An 18,520-nucleotide genomic window follows, 5' to 3' on the forward strand; every position below is an offset into this window, starting at 1 on the left:
GCCCATTATAATCGGCCTGGATCTGATGATGGCCAATGGTTGTGTTATTAACACTATGAGAGGTACCCTGCAGGTATGCTCTTTTGAGGTGCCTCTCAAAGATGTAGCTCAAAGCCAGCCAGCCCTTTGCAGGCGCCTGCTCTGTGAGGAGAGGATTGTCCTTCCCCCCAGGGCAGAGACCATTATTATGGCTCAATGCTCAGAGGGCTCTCCCCTGGCAGAGTCCTGGGGCTTGGTGGAAATGTGTCCAGACGGGCAGGAATTAGAAGGGATCTTGGCAGCTAAGGCTCTTGTGGATTTGGGGCAGCCCAGGGTGCCAGTACGGCTTCTGAATGTTTCTCATGAGCCCCGGATGTTGAGGAAAGGCCTCATGGTGGCAAAATGTGAGCCTGTTCAATTGTTAGGGGTGGGCACAGAGCCCAGTTGGGAGGGGGACTGCATCAAAGAGGAGCTGCCTCAGTTTCTCGCTGGGTTGTATCAGGGCAGTTCAGTGCATCTAAATGAGGGGCAGCAGATTGCCCTAAAGGGTTTTCTACTAAGGAACCAGGGCCTGTTTTCAAAATCAGACGCAGATATAGGGTGCACTTCACTTGTGCAACACAAGATTGATACAGGCAATAGTCATCCTATTAAACAGGCACCCCACAGATTACCTGTTGCAAAGCGGGGAGAGGCTTTACAGGCAATTAAGGACATGCATGATCAGGGGATAATTGAACCCTCCACCAGTCCTTGGGCCTCCCCTATTGTCCTTGTAAAAAAAAAAGATGGTAGCCTTAGATTCTGTGTGGACTACCGGAAGTTGAATGAAGCCACAATAAAGGACTCCTACCCTCTGCCACGAATAGATGACACCTTAGATGCAGTGGCAGGTTCTGCATGGTTTTCCACACTAGATCTCAAAAGTGGATACTGGCAGGTGGAGATGGACCCTAAGGACAAGGAAAAAACTGCTTTCACAGCAGGGCAGGGGCTATGGCAGTTTAGGGTGATGGCTTTTGGCTTGTGTAACGCTCCTGCCACCTTCGAGAGGCTGATGGAGAGGGTGCTTTATGGCCTACCCCTGTCAGCCTGCTTGTTGTATTTAGACGATATCCTAGTTCATGCCAAGACATTTGATCAAGAGCTAGCACACTTGCAGATGGTCTGTGACAAATTAAAGGGTGCCAATTTGAGACTGAATCCAAAGAAATGTAAGTTGTTCCAGAGAGAGGTTACTTACTTGGGGCATACCTTGAGTGAAAAAGGGATTGCAACAGACAAGGAGAAAACGGCTGCTGTAGAGGACTGGCCTACCCCTACGACTCTAACTGAGGTGCGAAGTTTTGTTGGGCTCTGTTCTTACTATCGAAGGTTTATCTGTGGGTTTGCTGATATAGCAAAACCTCTTCATGGGCTGGGAGAGAAGGGAAAGGCATTCCACTGGTCATCTGAATGTGATGAAGCTTTCCGAGAGTTGAAAAAGGCACTTGTGAATGCTCCAGTCTTAGCTTACCCATGCTTTGAGACCCCATTCATTTTAGACACTGATGCCAGTGCTTATGGCATGGGTGCTGTGCTGTCACAGGAACGTGCTGGGCAGGAAAAGCCGGTTGCTTACTTCAGTAAGAGCTTGGCTACTGCAGAAAGAAATTATTGCACTACCCGCAAAGAGCTCCTTGCAGTTGTGAGGTCCATAGAACACTTTCACCATTATCTGTATGGGAGAAAGTTTGTCGTGAGAACAGATCATTCATCCCTGCAATGGTTACTCTGATTCAAAAACCCTGAGGGTCAAATAGCAAGGTGGCTACAGAAGCTGCAGGAATATGACTTTACCATCACCCACAGACCAGGTTTAAAACATTCTAATGCAGATGCATTATCCAGGCGGCCTTGCTGGCAGGACAACTGCAGCTACTGCCCAAGGCAGGAAAGCAAGGAGCTGGCTGCCTTGGAGGAGGAGAGAGGGCAGAAGCAGATGGAAGGCCCGGGCCTGTTGGTTTGCAGAAGCACAACTATCCCTTCTGGAGAGAGTGAGACACTACAGGGGTGGACCCTGGAGCAACTGAGGGCCTTACAGAGAGAAGACCCAGACATCAAGATTGTGTGTGCGTGGAAAGTCAACTCACAAATTTGCCCTCCCTGGGAAATGGTGTCCCCACTCAACACTACTGTGAAGGCCTTTTGGTCTCAGTGGGAGAGTCTAGAGCTTCGAGATGGCATATTGTACAGACGATGGATAGAGCCTGCGGGGATTGGATATAGGTGGCAGCTGGTTGTGCCAGCAAAACTAAAGAGAGAAGTGATGGTGTTGTGCCACGATACTAAAACGACTGGACACTTTGGTGTGGCAAAAACCCTTGCCCGGGTAAGGGAGAATTTCTACTGGGTCAAGTGCAGGCGGGATGTGGACAACTGGTGCAGAAAGTGTGATGCTTGCACAGCAAAGAAGGGCCCCCCTAGGACAGGGAGAGCCCCAATGCAGCAATATCTGGTGGGTGCCCCAATGGAACGTGTTGCAATAGATGTTCTAGGGCCCCTCCCCGAAACAGATGCTGGCAACCGCTACATCTTGGTTGCAATGGATTATTTTATACGATGGCCTGAGGCTTATGCCATAAAAAATCAGGAGGCTGTGACAGTGGCAAACGCCTTGGTTGACAACTTCTTTTCAAGATTTGGGGTGCCTGGCGAATTACACTCTGATCAGGGTAGGAACTTTGAATCAAGAGTGTTCCAGAAAGTATGTGAAATTCTGGGAATCCACAAAACACGGACCACCCCCGCACATCCCCAGTCAGATGGCATGGTGGAAAGTTTCAACCGCACCCTGGGGGTACAACTGGCAACTTTTGTGCATCATCATCAAAGGGATTGGGATGAACATATCTCACTCCTTCTGATGGCATATAGGACAGCAGTTTATGAAAGCACCAAGTGTACTCCGGCCCTCCTCATGTTTGGGCATGAGTTGAGGACTCCCACCTGCCTGCTTTATGGCGCCCCTGAGGGTGAGAGGGATAATGCCGACCCTTTGGACTATGTGGAAGGGTTGCAATGTAAATTAGAGAAGATGCACCAATTTGCAAGAGAAAATCTGAAGATTGCCTCAGATAAGATGAAACGCTTGTATGATGTGAGGTCCTATGGGGAAAGTTTTGTGAAGGGTGACCTGGTGTGGTTTTATAATCCAAAAAGAAAAAAAGGCAGGAGCCCTAAACTAGATAAACCTTGGGAAGGGCCATATGTGGTTCTCAGAAAAATAAATGTGGTAGTTTACCAGATCCAGTTAGGCCCCAGGCACAAGCCCAAAATTATTCATAAGGACCAGCTGCGGAAGTATCAAGGGAACCAAACATGTAACTGGTTCTTCCAATCAACAGTGGGGTTTCACCCAGCGAGCGTAGAGACAGAGCAACGGGTTCCGCCTATGCAAGGGGGTTCCTTGATGGTAGCTGCTGCAGCCGAAGATTATTCATCTGGGTTAGGTAGTGGGGGCTCCGCTACACTGTCTGCCAGAAGACATCAGAGACATAGGAACATGCCACAAAGATTAGATCTCTGAGCTGGAATAGTGACTTGTATTTGCTGTTCTGTAGTGTGGAAATGAGACCGTAGAATGACTATGTTGTAATGATGTATATTGCAATGTCTTCCTAACCTGTATCTGTTATTTCTTTGTAGGAAAAGTTGTTATTCTGTTGTTGTTTTTTGCAGGTCTGGGACAGAACTCTTTCAGAGAAGGGTGTAGTGTTATGAGCATGGGGGGGGGACTGGAATGGATGATTTCTGTGGGTCACCTTTCCAGCCTCTGATTTGGAATCCTATGCCTGGGAGGCTGGCTCTGCTAGCCAGATGAATCTCCTTTGTTAATCAAATAGAGTGGCTAGGTAGTTAATGGTCCTATTTAGTTGCCCCGGCAACTGGTGAAAGGGGCTAGGAAGATCCTTTTGTCATTTTAAACTCTACAGGAGAGCCTTCCCCCCCACTCCTGGCAGCTAGCAGAGGTGTGGGCGGGTAGTTTTGGGGTGTGTTCTAGAGGATGGCTGGGGCTGCAGGCATGGTGAGAGGCTGGCTCCCTGCATCGTGGCGATAGGATACCCCTGCACCCGGATGGAAAAGCTGGATATTAGACTGCTGATGCCTTGAACCCCTCCATCCTAAGCTCAGGTTGCAATGTGTGTAAACAAATAAACCATATTCCACAAAGACACCGCAGTCTCCACTGACCTTCTTCCCAAAGGGAACCAAACCCTGGATGGGCACAGGAACCCCCCAGAATCTCACCGCTCGGAGATTGGGGAGGCACGCAACACTACATTGGATAATGGAACGGACCAAGGAATTTCAGAAGAAAATCACCCTGTGCTTTATAGATTACAGCAAAGCCTTTGACTGTGTAGATCATGAAAAACTATGGAATGCTTTAAAAGAAACGGGGGTGCCATAGCATCTGATTGTCTTGATACGCAACCTATACTCTGGACAAGAGGCTACTGTAAGGACAGAATATGGAGAAACAGATTGGTTCCCCATCGGAAAGGGTGTGAGACTGGGTTGTATTTTATCACCCTATTTGTTTAATCTGTATGCAGAACATATCATATGGAAAGCGGGATTGGACCAAGATGAAGGAGGTGTGAAAATTGGAGGGAGAAACATCAATAATTTAAGATATGCAGACGATACCATACTGTTAGCAGATTGATCTGAAACGAATTATAATGAAAGTTAAAGAGGAAAGCACAAAAACAGGACTACAGCTGAATGTCAAGAAGACTAAAGTAATGACAACAGAAGATTTATGTAACTTTACAGTTGACAATGAGGACATTGAACTTGTCAAGGATTATCACTACCTCAACAAAGTCATTAACAGAAATGGAGACAATAGTCAAGAAATCAGAAGAAGGCTAGGGCTAGGGAGGGCAGCTGTGAGAGAACTAGAAAAGGTCCTCAAATGCAAAGATGTATCACTGAACACTAAAGTCAAGATCATTCAGACCATGGTATTTCCGATCTCTATGTATGGATGTGAAAGCTGGACAGTGAAAAAGGCGGATAAGAGAAAAATCAACTCATTTGAAATGTGGTGTTGGAGGAGAGCTTTGCGCATACCATGGACTGCGAAAAAGACAATTAATTGGGTGTTAGAACAAATTAAACCAGAACTATCATTAGAAGCTAAAATGATGAAACTCCTGTTATCATACTTTGGACACATCATAAGAAGACATGATTCACTACAAAAGACAATAATGCTGGGAAAAACAGCAGGGACTAGAAAAAGAGGAAGGCCAAACAAGAGATGGACTGATTCCATAAAGGAAGCCACAGACCTGAACTTACAAGATCTGAACAGGGTGGTTCATGACAGATGCTCTTGGAGGTTGCTGATTCATAGGGTCGCCATAAGTCGTAATCGACTTGAAGGCACATAACAACAACAAATAAAACATCTTAAAACAAAACCTCTCCCGAAACAATTCCAATACAGATGCAGACTGTGATAAGGTCTCTATGTAAAGGGCATGTTGGAAGAGGAAGGTCTTCAGTAGGCGTCGAAAAGATAACAGAAATAGTGACTGTCTAATATTTAAGGGGAGGGAATTCCAAAGGGTAGGTGCCACCACACTAAAGGTCCGCTTCCTAAGTTGTGTGGAACATACCAGAGCTTGGAAAAGTTACTTTTTTTGAACTACAACTCCCATCAGCCCCAGTCAGCATGGCCACTGGATTGGGCTGATGAGAGTTGTAGTTCAAAAAAAGTAACTTTTCCAAGCTCTGAAACAGACCTCCTGATAAGATGGTATCTGCAGGAGGCCCTCACCTGCAGAGCACAGTGATAGACTGGGTATATAAGGGGTAAGGCGGTCTTTTAGGTATCCTGGTCCCGAGCTGTACAGGGCTTTGTATACCAAAACTAGAACCGTGAACTCGGCCTGGTAGCAAATGGACAGCCAGTGCCATTCTTTCAGCAGCGGTGTGACATGTTGGCGATACCCTGCCCCAGTGAGCAGCCTCACCACCGCATTTTGCACCAGCTGCAGCTTCCAGACCAACCTCAAGGGCAGCCACATATAGACTGCATTAACCAATCCTGCCTGGACGTAACCAGTGCGTGGACAACAGTGGTCAGGCTATCCCCGTCCAGAAACGGCTGCAGCTATCTTAGCAGCCAAAGCCTGAAAAAGGCACTCCTAGCCACGGAGGTCACCTGGGCCTCTAGCAACAAACATGGATCCAGGAGTACCCCCAGACTACGGATCTGCTCTTTCAGAGGGAGTACGACCCCATCCAAAGCAGGCAACTGATCAATTATGCGAACTCGGGAACCACCAACCCACAGCGCCTCCACCTTGCTAGGATTCAGACTCAGTTTATTGACCCTCATCCAGCCTACCACTGAGTCCAGGCAGCAGTCCAGGCCTTGCACGGCCTCTCCCGATTCAGATGTTATGGAGAAATAGTGCTGGGTATCATCAGCATACTGCTGACACCTCGCCCCAAAGCTTTTGATGACTGCTCCCAAGGGCTTCATATAGATGTTAAACAGCATGGGGGACAAGATGGTACCCTGCGGCACCCCACAGCACAACTGCCAGGGGGCCGAAAGACGATCACCCAATGATATTCTCTGAGAGCGTCCCTGCAGATAGGATCGGAACCACTGTAAAACAGTGTCTCCAATACCCATCTCACCAAGTCAGCCCAGAAGGATATCATGGTCAATGGTCTCACAAGCTGCTGAGAGATCAAGTAAGGATAACAGGGTCACAATCCCCATGTCCTTCTCCCGATAAAGGTCATCCATCAGGGCGACCAAGGCCAATTCAGTCCCATAACCAGGCCTGAACGCAGACTGGAATGGGTCAAGATAATCTGTTTCATCCAAGAGTACTTGCAATTGCTGCGCCACAACCCTCTCAATCACCTTCCCTAAAAAGGGAGTATTTGTAACTGGTTGGTAGTTGTCACAAACCAATGGGTCCAGGGTGGGCTTTTTCAGGAGTGCTCGGATCACCAACTCTTTCAAGGTGGCTGGAAACACTCCCTCCCGCAATGATGCGTTGACCACACCCTGGATCCACTCAGTCAGACCCCCTCGGCAAACTTTAGTAAGTCAAGAAGGCAAGGGTCGAGAGGACACGTTGCTGGCCGCATCATTGCAAGCACCTTGTCTACGTCATCAGGCCGCATCAACTGAAACAGTTCCCAAGAAGTTGCAGCAGACGTTGCACTGGATACCTCATTGGGGACTACAGTAGATGTGGATAGGGCATCAAGACCACTACAGAGGTGAGCAACTTTACCCTCAAAGTGACTTGCAAACAATTCACAGTGGGCCTCTGAAGGGTCTAAAACTCCATTTCCTGGAGTTGATGTCAACAGACCCCTGACAATATGGAAAAGCTCCACTGGACGGCTACTGGAGGATGCAATGGAGGTAGAGAAGTAGGCCTTCTTTGCTGCCCTCACCACCACACAGTAGGCATGGTTATGTTTTACTAGTGCCCAATCAGCCTCACAGCATATCTTTCATCACTTGCGCTCTAGCCATTGTCCAGCCTGTTTCATTGCCCTTAGCTCACTGGTGTACCAAGGTGCAAGCCAGGCTCCACAATGCCAGAGAGGGCTCTCAGGGGCAACCGTGTCAAGAGCCCGACGCACCTCGCTGTTCCACAGCGTGACAAGGGCTTCAACAGGGTCACCTGCTCTATCTACTGGGAACTCCCCCAGAGCATTCAGGAATCCAGTGGATTCCATTAGTCTCCAGGGATGGACCATCTTAAATGTCTACCACCCCTGCAGGAAAGGATCGGAGCCATAAATCTAAACTTCACCAGGAAGTGATCTGACCATGACAATGGGGTGACATCCACCCCTGCTATCTCCAGACCACCCCTTCCTCCATCTGGAGCAAAAACCAAGTCAAGGGTGTGCCCTGCCCTATGTGTTGGGCCAGTAACAACTTGAGACAGACCCATGGTCATCATGGAGGCCACGAAGTCCCGAGACGGAACACTAGAGACAGCTACAGCATGGACATTGAAATCACCCAGGACTATCCTTCTGGGCTCCTCCAACACCACAGCCGAGACAGCCTAAACCAGCTCAGTCAGAGAAGCTGCCAGGCAGCAGGGTGGACGATACACCAGCAGCAACCCTAGTTTACTGTCTCCTCAGCCCAACACCAGGTGCAGGCCCTCACAGCCAGCTCCAAGACACAGTGGTTTCCTGGTGACAGAGATGGAAGTTCTATAGACCACAGCAACCCCTCCCCCCATCCCTGCAAGCTGTGCTGATGTTGCACCGAGTGTCCAGGTGGGCAAAGTTGGGTCAGATCAACTCCTCCAAGCTCACCCATCTGGGTCTCAGTAATGCACGCCAAATTGGCACCTTCATCCACAATCAAATCATGGATGAGAGTGGTCTTATTGTGTACCGATCTGACGTTAAACAAAAGCACACACAGGCCAGTGGGCACAGCAGATGAGCAACGAGGAACCCATCCATGAGAGGAGTAGCAGCAAGGAACAAAGCGCAGATAGCCTTCCCTCGTCTTCTATGGTAATTCACCGCATCCCCATGGCTATATTTCCGTCAGCCCGGAATCACTGAAATTGGGATGGCATCACCCATGTTCCTTTGTACTAAGACTCCTCCTAAACACCTGATATGGACCCAACACAAGCCCACTAACAAAACCTGCCAGAGCCAATTATCCCAGTAGGCCTCTGTGAGAACTGGGAACAGTCATACCCATTCAAACTTTTTCACACAGGGCCCATCTACTCCCCCTGCTGTCTCACACCCAGGGAGGGCTAGCCTTCTGCCAGTTACAGACTCTCACTCTGAAGGCATCTGGTGACTTTCTCCTATCAATCAGTTCACTGCACAAGCTCCCACTCTGCGCAGGAACTACAGATATACCACACGCCCTCCCCACCACCAATCTCCTCTAGATTGATTTAAAAGAAAAAAAAGAAAAAAGACACACACACAAAAAGAAAGATAATAGAAGGGGTAGCACCCTCACCCTCGGGACTCCCTAAGGGGCTCCACAAGAGCCAATCCCCTTTGGTGTCGTCCCTTCAGTGGCGGCCCCGCAGGCGGTAGACCCGCTGCCCAAGGGCAACTCACCTTTTATATCAGCCAGCAGCTGATGCAAGACGCTGCAAGATTAACTGCAGCCTCTATCTGGAACCAAGGTCAGGTCTCAGTCCCTGCAGCACTTACCAGGGACTTCAGCTGTCTCAAGAGACAGCAACCCAGAGGAGTGAGCAGCAAGCACCCAGATGCTCAGATACTCACTCCCAGGGCAGGTCTTCTTCAGTCCCCTAGTGCTGCAGCTGTTCCCCTTGAGGCTCAGGCCTCCTTGGTCACCTCCTAACACCTCTGCTGAGCATGCACCTTATAGCTTTGTCAGTACTGTAGTTGCTGCCATAGCTTCAATGGGGCAGGAAAACCTTAATAACTTTTGAACCTCTGCCCAGAACTTTGCCATACCAATAGAAGTGCCCCTTCCTTGACAAGCCTGAACAAAATACATCAATAGTTTTCACCAAAATAGGAAATAAATATGATCATTTAAAAAACTGGGAAAAGGTGAATGTTTCAATTTTCAGAACTTGCTGTACCTGTGACAATTTTTATCAGATTGCTTTGAAATTTAGCACATTTGTATCCTAATCAGGTGGATCATGTATGTCAAATCATTAGCTCAACAGGTGTTATTTTATAAGCTATAGAATTTTGAGGCTTGTCATGATGGATTTATTATTTTTATTATTTGGCTACTTGCCTTAAGTAAAGGGGCACTTCTATAAGACCAGAGTAAGACCATAATGTTATTAATATCTTAAAATTAAATCATACTTGCTACTGCTAGAAAAAACACACAATATACCAGGAGAAATAGTGTGAAAAATTTGTTTCCATGGAAAGCATGTATTGGACAACATCCAGAGTTATCCACCTGCTTGCACAACAGAAATCTACTTACACAACATGACTTTCACTTTCTCTTTTCTCTCCCCTGCAGCCCTCCATGCTCCCTCAAAATCTGCTCCAGAGGGTCCCCCAATCCTCTAGAGCAGATCTGGGGAGGGAAGGTTGCAAAAAGGGAAGAAGAAGCCCCATTATGCAAATAGCTACCTGTTCACACTATGGCTGCTTTCACACTGCACTTTATTCCAATATTCTGATGATTTCTTACCTGGTAATTTCCATATTACATTTGATCTTTCACACAACATATGAGCTAGCTCCAGAATTCTAGTGAAATGTAGTGCAAGTTTAGTGAAAATTTCTGTGATAAATGATATCAGAAATAATCCGTTAGCAAGGCTGGGAACCTGGACGATCACGGGAGTTTTTCACTAGCTGCAGCTGCTCAAATGATAGGCATCCCAGCATGCAGTGCATTCCTGCCCTTTAGTCACATGGGGTTTTTTTGCCTGACAAAAATTGTACCAGTATTGCGGCACTGGCACAGATAGTAGCAGCATTTCCTACACACATCCCAGTGTCGATACAAGTAAAATAATTCAAAAAGTCAGATCCTAAAGGGAGAGGACTTGCATGGCGACGGGACAAGGTATTAGACCTCCTACACAGTGGGGAACAGGGTGAGGGACAAAAACAAGCCGTGTGAAAGACAATTGCGCAAAATGCTGGTATATCAGCTGAAAAAGCTGCAGTTCCTTAACGCAACACGTACTGCAGTGTGAAAGGGATTTTAGAAATCGGGACAGAAGCACTACCATTTTAATCCGTTAAACTAAAGTAATCAGCCCCATGTGCGAAAGCAGCCTATGTTGCATCTCACCCAATCTCTTAAATATATTGCATTTAGCTTGACTTTGATATGGGGTAGTATGACTCTCATATGGTCAAATAGAACAGAAGTTCACAAATATAAATATTCTTGAACCCTTGTCAATTTTCAATAACCCTTGATATCAGAAAACCATTATATGGTAGTGATACAATGGCATTTATCTTATTTGAAGTGGTAGCAGATCTACAAAATTAATAATGGCAGGCACTAGTATTGTGCACAAGACATAAGGGTGATTTTTATCATTTGTTGAAACAGCTGGTATAGCACAGTGGGGAGGACAGCCTGGCTGGGAGTCCAGAGTTTGTGAGTTCAAATCGCTACTTGTGTCTCCTGGGTGTAAAAGGCCAGCTAAAGATCACCCCACAATGAGTGGCTCAGGGGTTACATGCCCTGCCACCTGTGCAGCTGTGAGCAAGCTGCATAGTCTCAAGGAGCCCAGTTGCCCCCCAGCTGGCACTTGAGGGCAAGGAAGGGGCTTGTTTGTGCAGCTGTGGCAAGCTGAGCAGGCCCTAGCCAGCTGGGGAGGACTAGCCTCAGAGGGAGGCAATGGTAAACCCCCTCTGAATACTGCTTACCATGAAGTCTCTATTCATAGGGTCGCCATAAGTTGGGATCGACTTGAAGGCAGTCCATTTCCATTTTGTGGTTGTAGAGGTTGTACTTTTTGAGGAAACAGTTATTACAATGATCAATGAAATTTATGAGAGTGAAATAAGTGTAGATCGTCTGATATGTCTCTTTAAATTATGTAAAAACAGAAGCACCATAAAAATGCATGTATCACAGATGTGAGCCTAACATTATTCAGGCACTGTAAAATGAAAATAGAACCCAAGAAAAGTGAGTGGTTTTAAAAGGTTTGGAAAATGCTCAATATAGTTCAGTTAACTGCTTCTTAAACACCACCAAGACAGTATCATTCTGTAAGAGATGGAGAGATCAGCTGTATGTTTTCAAACAGAGATCATCAATTTTTGAACATGTGATAAACACTGCTTTTTCATTTGTAACTAGTTATATATTATATTCTTTTTTTCATATATAAAAATGAAATCCAGAATCTGAATCTCACAGGTGAGAGCTGTTTTTAAGTCCTGTTCAAACTTGACAAGTTTAAGCTTTCATGTAGAAAAATATATAAGAACTACATGAAGTTTGACTGTGATTGCCACACCTGCTTTCATTGTGCTAGAAGCCATGACTGGCTGTAGCTTTCTCCATGAGTTATGTAATGAAACAGCATAATGAAATGTCACCTCAGAGCCAATTCGTATGTTGGCAAATCCAGCAGTTCTCTCTGCGTATGCATCACTGCACACAGGAATCAGTGTATGAATCAAGCACAAACAGTACAACTGACGAATGTGATTCTTCTACAACTTTAAGTGTACATCATATGGATGACACTCAAGTTCAATCCTACTAATTTAGAAGAATTCTGTCCTGTAAAGATTTCTCCCAAGCAGGGGAAGAAGAGAATTTGCATTAAAAGGCATCTATTCTTATCTGCATTTTTCACATTAGCTCTGGTTCTGAAGCAATACATTGTATACAATATAATTTTCAGCATCATAAAGTTTTAGTTCAGATAAAAGCACAATAACCAGAAGAAACCTTTGCTTAATCAAGAGGAAAAACTTTTCTATAAATAAAACTAATTCATACAATCCCCAGAGTGGCTATAATTTCCTATAATGCCCATATTATTTATTTGAAAAGGGTGGGCCAGAAGTGCAAAAGTTGAGTATTTTAATCTTATAACCTATTGGGGTGCACATCTGCTTTTTATTTAATTTTCAGTACATTCAACCAGGCCTGAATATGACACATAATTGGTACTGATATACAAAAGAATAATGCCATCTATTGGATATGAAAATGAATGAAGCCTGCAAATTCAATGTTAATTTCCATAATCAGTTCACTTTTTACACATCTCCCATCATACTACTAACTGTCATACTCTGTAGGGCTGTGCACGTAAGTGGCCACGTAATGCTGAAAACATCCTGTTATCTCCCAATAATTTTAATTATTTCACCAACAATAGCCAAATTGAAGTTGACAACATATCCAAGTCCTGTTTAAAGCATTTAACAACAGCAACACCATAAAGCAAGTAAAAGGGGCACTGAACAAGGAAAATTATCATTCAGGAATAAGACAGAGATCAGGCATTTCACTTTTGTTATTTAAAACTACAATCATACCATCTCACTCCTCTTTGCTTAATTTGAAATAACTGCAACTGTCTGATAAGGACACCAAGAATCAAAACAGGGATTACTGCTAACAATACTTTAAAATAGTGGGGAAATCTATCCTGCATTGACTTTAGAATTGTGTAGCTGGTTGATTACTCTCCCTAAATGTGGCCTATATATATGTAATTCTGAAAGGGGACGTATCTATAAAACCTCAATAATTTCTTTTACCACAGATACTCAAGCCATGAGTAGGAAAAAGTGAATACAGCAGGGCTCCCCCTCTCTGCCCCCGGTCCAACCACAAACTTCCTTTCCATAGCGCATGCCAAAATACCTTTTCAAACTACTATGATTTTGAAAAATGATTTGCAATACAGCATGAGGAGCTAGTGCTTGGAGGAGGGAATGAAAAAGCTTCCTCTGCCTGTGCATTTAGGAATTTGCCATAATATTGGGGTTTAAAAACAACACACAGTAGTAGTATCACAAAATGAAAAGCCTTTTTAAAATGCTTAGATAATTAAAGAACCATAAAGATTTGTGTAGAAAAATAGTAAAATGTAGTAATTAAGTATCCAGCATATGTTAATCAAACAACATTTCTTTTTGGTGAGATGATGTATTTATTAACACTTCTGCCACAAAGCTGTATTTCTTTTCTATACTATGGAGTTAAATTTGACAAAGAAAAATAGTTCATATGAATAATAGGCTACTGGGGGGTGAGGAGAGAAAAATGGACCATGTGACAACTGTAGTCTATTCAAAAGTGACACACCAAACATGCATACTTGCCTATACTTCTGAGTTGATGAATATGCACTAGATAACTGGTTCCACTAAAAAACTGAAAGATCATATGCAGTCACAGGCAATATATTAGCTATTCTTTCAAAACTGTAATCTACTGTAATTTTGAACATAAATGTGAAAAAACTATAATCTGTTTTAAAAATGTAAATGTATCATGACACTTGATACATTTTTCCATTTATAAAATATTCTATATCTTTATTTTATATTTGTAGCAATTAATACCAAAGAGTTACGGAACTATGACAGGAGTCCTACACAGTCCTACTTGACAGTAAATTAGACTGAAAATAATTAAAGGCTGTTGGGATTGGAATGCAAGTTAATAATAATATATGAAATGTACGCAGTTGAGGTAAACATCACTATTAAATTGTACATCTAGTTTTTCAGAGCACCTCTCCTCATTTAGACTACACAGACACACACACACACTTATACTTTGCAAAGTTACACAATACCTCCAAAATGAACTTTCTTCTTGAATCCTGAATTTTCAGCCATGATTTCTAACCTAGATGTAACCATCTGAGTTGTATTTGTTGTGTTTTTGCATCACCATCAACGTAAGAAACATAGTTCCTGGTTTCCAAGTTACTTGAACCGAGTTTCTCAGCCCTTCTGTCAATGCAGCCATTATTTCGAATAAAGAAAGATTCATTTGAAAAGAAGGAAAACTGTCTTCAAACTTTTAAATCCATCATGATGCTGAACATGACAAGATCTTTTAGAGATCAAAATATAAAAATAAATCAAGTTATTTTACATGTTGTATGCTCAGCAATTGAGTCCATATCACTCTAGTTTCACACTGTACCACTGGATTTCCCCCCCTCTTTTAGTTAAGGTTTCCATGGAAATGCATCAGTCACTAATCTACATAAGTACGGGTGAAGGACGCTTGAAAACCTAGAGCAATTACGCATGCCATTAGAGAGGGAAAAGAATGATTCAGCCCAGCTGTACTGTGTTACTAATAGCTATCGTTTCTACATTTTGGTTGTTCAACACCAAACAAAATCTGCTCTAGCAGCTTTGAAAACCCACTCTGCTTGCCCTGTCTCCAACACGCCCATAATAAAAATAACCTTGATGAGTGCATGCTAGGAGTTAAAGCACTTTAAATGCAAATCCTTTTCCCTCCCACAAATGCCAAATATGCTTTAATACTGTATGTTAATTTCCTCTGAAACACGAGGTTATTTTCAGTCCACTAGTACTATAAGAAAGGAGGTGTCCTTTGATCTACATTAAAGGAGCTCCAAGCCCTTAAATATACAAAACTGAGGGTACAATCCAAGTGGTAGTTATGCTGAGCTGAGTTGGATATGGCAGATCCCTGGCTAAGCCAGCTGGTCCTGGCTCAGCACGTTTATGCTGGCAGAAACCCCCTCCCCAGCACAGCCACACTACAGCCATTGGGCAGCCAGCCAACCAGGGATCCACCAGAGAAACCAAGCCTGGTGGAAGGGCAGCCAGCGGAAGCCAGTGCAAGGCACCAAAAATGGACATTTGGGGGGGCGTGTACAGAGCTTGGAAGATTACTTTTAAAAAGTAATAAATTACAGTTACATGGTTCAAAAAAATAGTAATTACCGTTACAATTACAATTGCTCCGAAAGTAACTGATTACTTTTTTTCAAAAGTAATCACTACAGTTATATTTCAGTTACTTTAAAAAAAACACCTACAAGGTGCTGGCTTTGGCTGCTGCACATCTAAGTAGTCTAAAACAACCTTAAAAATAAACACACACATACAGAGGTAGTAGACTAATTCTTTTTATCCATGATAGCAATGGTGGTCTCTCCGCTGGTAAGGGAGGTGGGGAGGAAGGCAGAGGCCACTACTCAGATCTTTCACGTCAAACCAAGTGCAACAAGCCAGCAAGCATAATCTCTCTCATTTAACCACCTCCCGGACCCTGCCCCTGCCACCAACTAAGGGACACTCACCTGAGCAAACATTTTCCCCTGAGATGCAAAAAAGTTAAAATACTGCAAATGCAGCACAGTAGCCAGAGAGGGTGGTGGAGGCCACTTTGTGTGCCAAGTGCAAGCACACGCATGTCATCTTTCACCTCCACAGTTCTTTATCTCCATTCTGCTGCTGCCCCTTCTCCTCCTTTATCCATGTTCTTGCCCTCCGGCTCCTTTTCCCTCCACTCCATTTTTTTACACAATTGTTTTTTTCACTCCTCCCTGTCTTACTCTCCACCTCCTCCCTTGTCACCTCCTACCCACCCACAGACCATGATGATAATGAAAGTTAAAGAGGAAAGCACAAAAGCAGGATTACAGCTGAATGTCAAGAAGACTAAAATAATGACAACAGAAGATTTATGTAACTTTAAAGTTGACAATGAGGACATTGAACTTGTCAAGGATTATCACTACCTCGACACAGTCATTAACCAAAATGGAGACAATAGTCAAGAAATCAGAAGAAGGCTAGGACTGGGGAGGGCAGCTGTGAGAGAACTAGAAAAGGTCCTCAAAGTATCACTGAACACTAAAGTCAGGATCATTCAGACCATGGTATTCCCAATCTCTATGTATGGATGTGAAAGTTGGACAATGAAAAAAGTGGATAAGAAAAAAATCAACTCATTTGAAATGTGGTATAGGAGGAGAGCTTTGCGCATACTGCAAAAAAGACAAATAATTGGGTGTTGGAACAAATTAAACCAGAACTGTCACTAGAAGCTAAAATGATGAAACTCCTGTTATCATACTTTGGACACATCATGAGAAGACCTGATTCACTAGAAAATACAATAATGCTGGGAAAAACAGAAGGGAGTAGAAAAAGAGGAAGGCCAAACAAAAGATGGATTGATTCCATAAAGGAAGCCACAGACCTGAACTTACAACATCTGAACAGGGTGGTTTATAACAGATGCTATTGGAGGTCGCTGATACATAGGGTCGCCATAAGTCAAAATTGACTTGAAGGCACATAACAACAACAATATATGGCACGGTCACTGCACATCTTGGAGACCATTGCCTCTCTTATCTCCCGCTCTAAAATAATTGAACTATAATTTACTAAGCTTTTTAAAGGTGAAATGTCATTGTGTCCAGAACCAGAAATAAGGAGGTGAGTCACAGTTAAATGGGTTGAATTAGGACCACATTTATTTCCAAGCACATCGGCAGAGGAAACATAGGGGAAGGGTTGTGACTCGGCTGCTCAGTGCTGTAAGAATATAAGAACATAAGAGCATATCAACATAAGAAGAGCCAGCTGGTTCAGACCAGTGACCCATCTAGTATAGCATTCTGTTCTCACATTGGCCAATGGGAAGCCCGCAAGCAGGACATGAGCGCAACACCACTCTCCCCTCCCTTGGTTTCCAGCAACTGGTATCCAGAAGCATACTGGTTTAAGTGGCATGTCGGGGGGGCTGGGATCCAAACTTACCCTTGTTCCACCCCTGGCATGACCCTAACCTGTCCCTGATATGCCCGCTTTAACCCTACTGACATCTGTTCTCTAAGGCCATATCTGCACTATAAATGTAAAGCAGTATCATAACACTTTAAACAGCCATGGCTCCCCCCAAAGAACCCTGAGAGCTGCAGTTTGTGAAGGGTGCTGACCTTGTTAAGAGATCCCAGTTCCCCTCAAAGAGCTACAATTCCCAGAGTTGTTTAACAATCCATCTCTGCTCCCAGGGAACACTGGGAACTGTAGTTCTGTGAGGGGAATAGAGGTCTTCTAAACAATCCTCAGCACCCTTAACGAACTATAGTTCCCAGGATTCTTTACAGGAGGTCAGTGGTATAAGAATATTTTAAGTGTATAGTGCAGATGTGGCCTAACATTCATAGGGTAGGAGCTGCAGAAATTTGTATGGTGGTTTGAAGAGGAAAACCAACACTGGATGAAAACCAACACTCTCTGGCCTGAATAGGGAGGCCCCATGCCTTCTGTAGTCCTGGGGTCTTGGCTCATGAGCCACATGATTTCTATGTAAATCGCTCTGATCACATCAATCCACTCTGACAGCTGTTGATTAGCCCCATCACATGTCCTTCCTAGTGCAGCAAGTTAAAAGGGCCAATTCATATGTTCTTTCTGTGGTCACAAGGCTCTCAGTGACTCTACTGCCTCAGTTCCATATAAAGCAGTGTTGCAACTGATTACAATAAGATAAATAGTATAAATTCAACCTTTTTAAATAGCATGACAGACAATTAGGCAAGAGAAAATCAACTCATTTCCTAAATGCCATACATCAATCTAATGGTTTGATTGAACAAACCAATACAATTACATTCCCAGCCCCCTATATAACAACTTCATCTAACTAGAGCTGGACATACGTATCATTCTGTTCACTCAAAAATAACCTTACATGATCAACATGCTCACATCCATAAAACACAATCAATTAAATTTTTACAAGTGTAAAACTAATTATAAAAATATATCCACACATAATTAAAATACACCATGTCATCAAAACATTAAAAACAGTGATTATTAAAATGTACAATGAAACAAATGTCTGGCATGTTCCACCCTCTCCTATATGGTAGGTTATCCCATAGGGCTCCATGGAGACCTTTTTCTTTCTGTCCTTCACAGGCCTTCAGGTGGGTGTGCAGTGTGTCATTACCTTCAAAGGGAGGGCCACATTCACACCATACATTTATTCCACTAT

General features: G+C 44.0%; 1 protein-coding gene across 10 annotated transcripts in view; it reads right to left on the bottom strand.

Annotated features, from left to right (window-relative positions):
• The window catches only part of SHANK2 (SH3 and multiple ankyrin repeat domains 2), a 655,745-nt gene that overhangs the window by 298,077 nt on the left and 339,148 nt on the right, over nt 1–18,520 (bottom strand). Inside the window, exon 1 of one of the 10 annotated variants that reach the window (XM_061610719.1) lies at nt 14,310–14,713. The exons of the other annotated variants lie outside the window; for them this stretch is intronic. Within the exon in view, the coding sequence (XP_061466703.1) occupies nt 14,310–14,376 (67 nt within the window). The 5' untranslated portion in view covers nt 14,377–14,713. Of the gene's footprint in view, nt 1–14,309; nt 14,714–18,520 lie in introns of those variants that run through there. 10 annotated transcript variants of the gene reach the window in all.

This window comes from Rhineura floridana, chromosome 2 (genome assembly GCF_030035675.1).
Source record: "Rhineura floridana isolate rRhiFlo1 chromosome 2, rRhiFlo1.hap2, whole genome shotgun sequence".
Classification (NCBI taxonomy): Eukaryota; Metazoa; Chordata; class Lepidosauria; order Squamata; family Rhineuridae; genus Rhineura; species Rhineura floridana.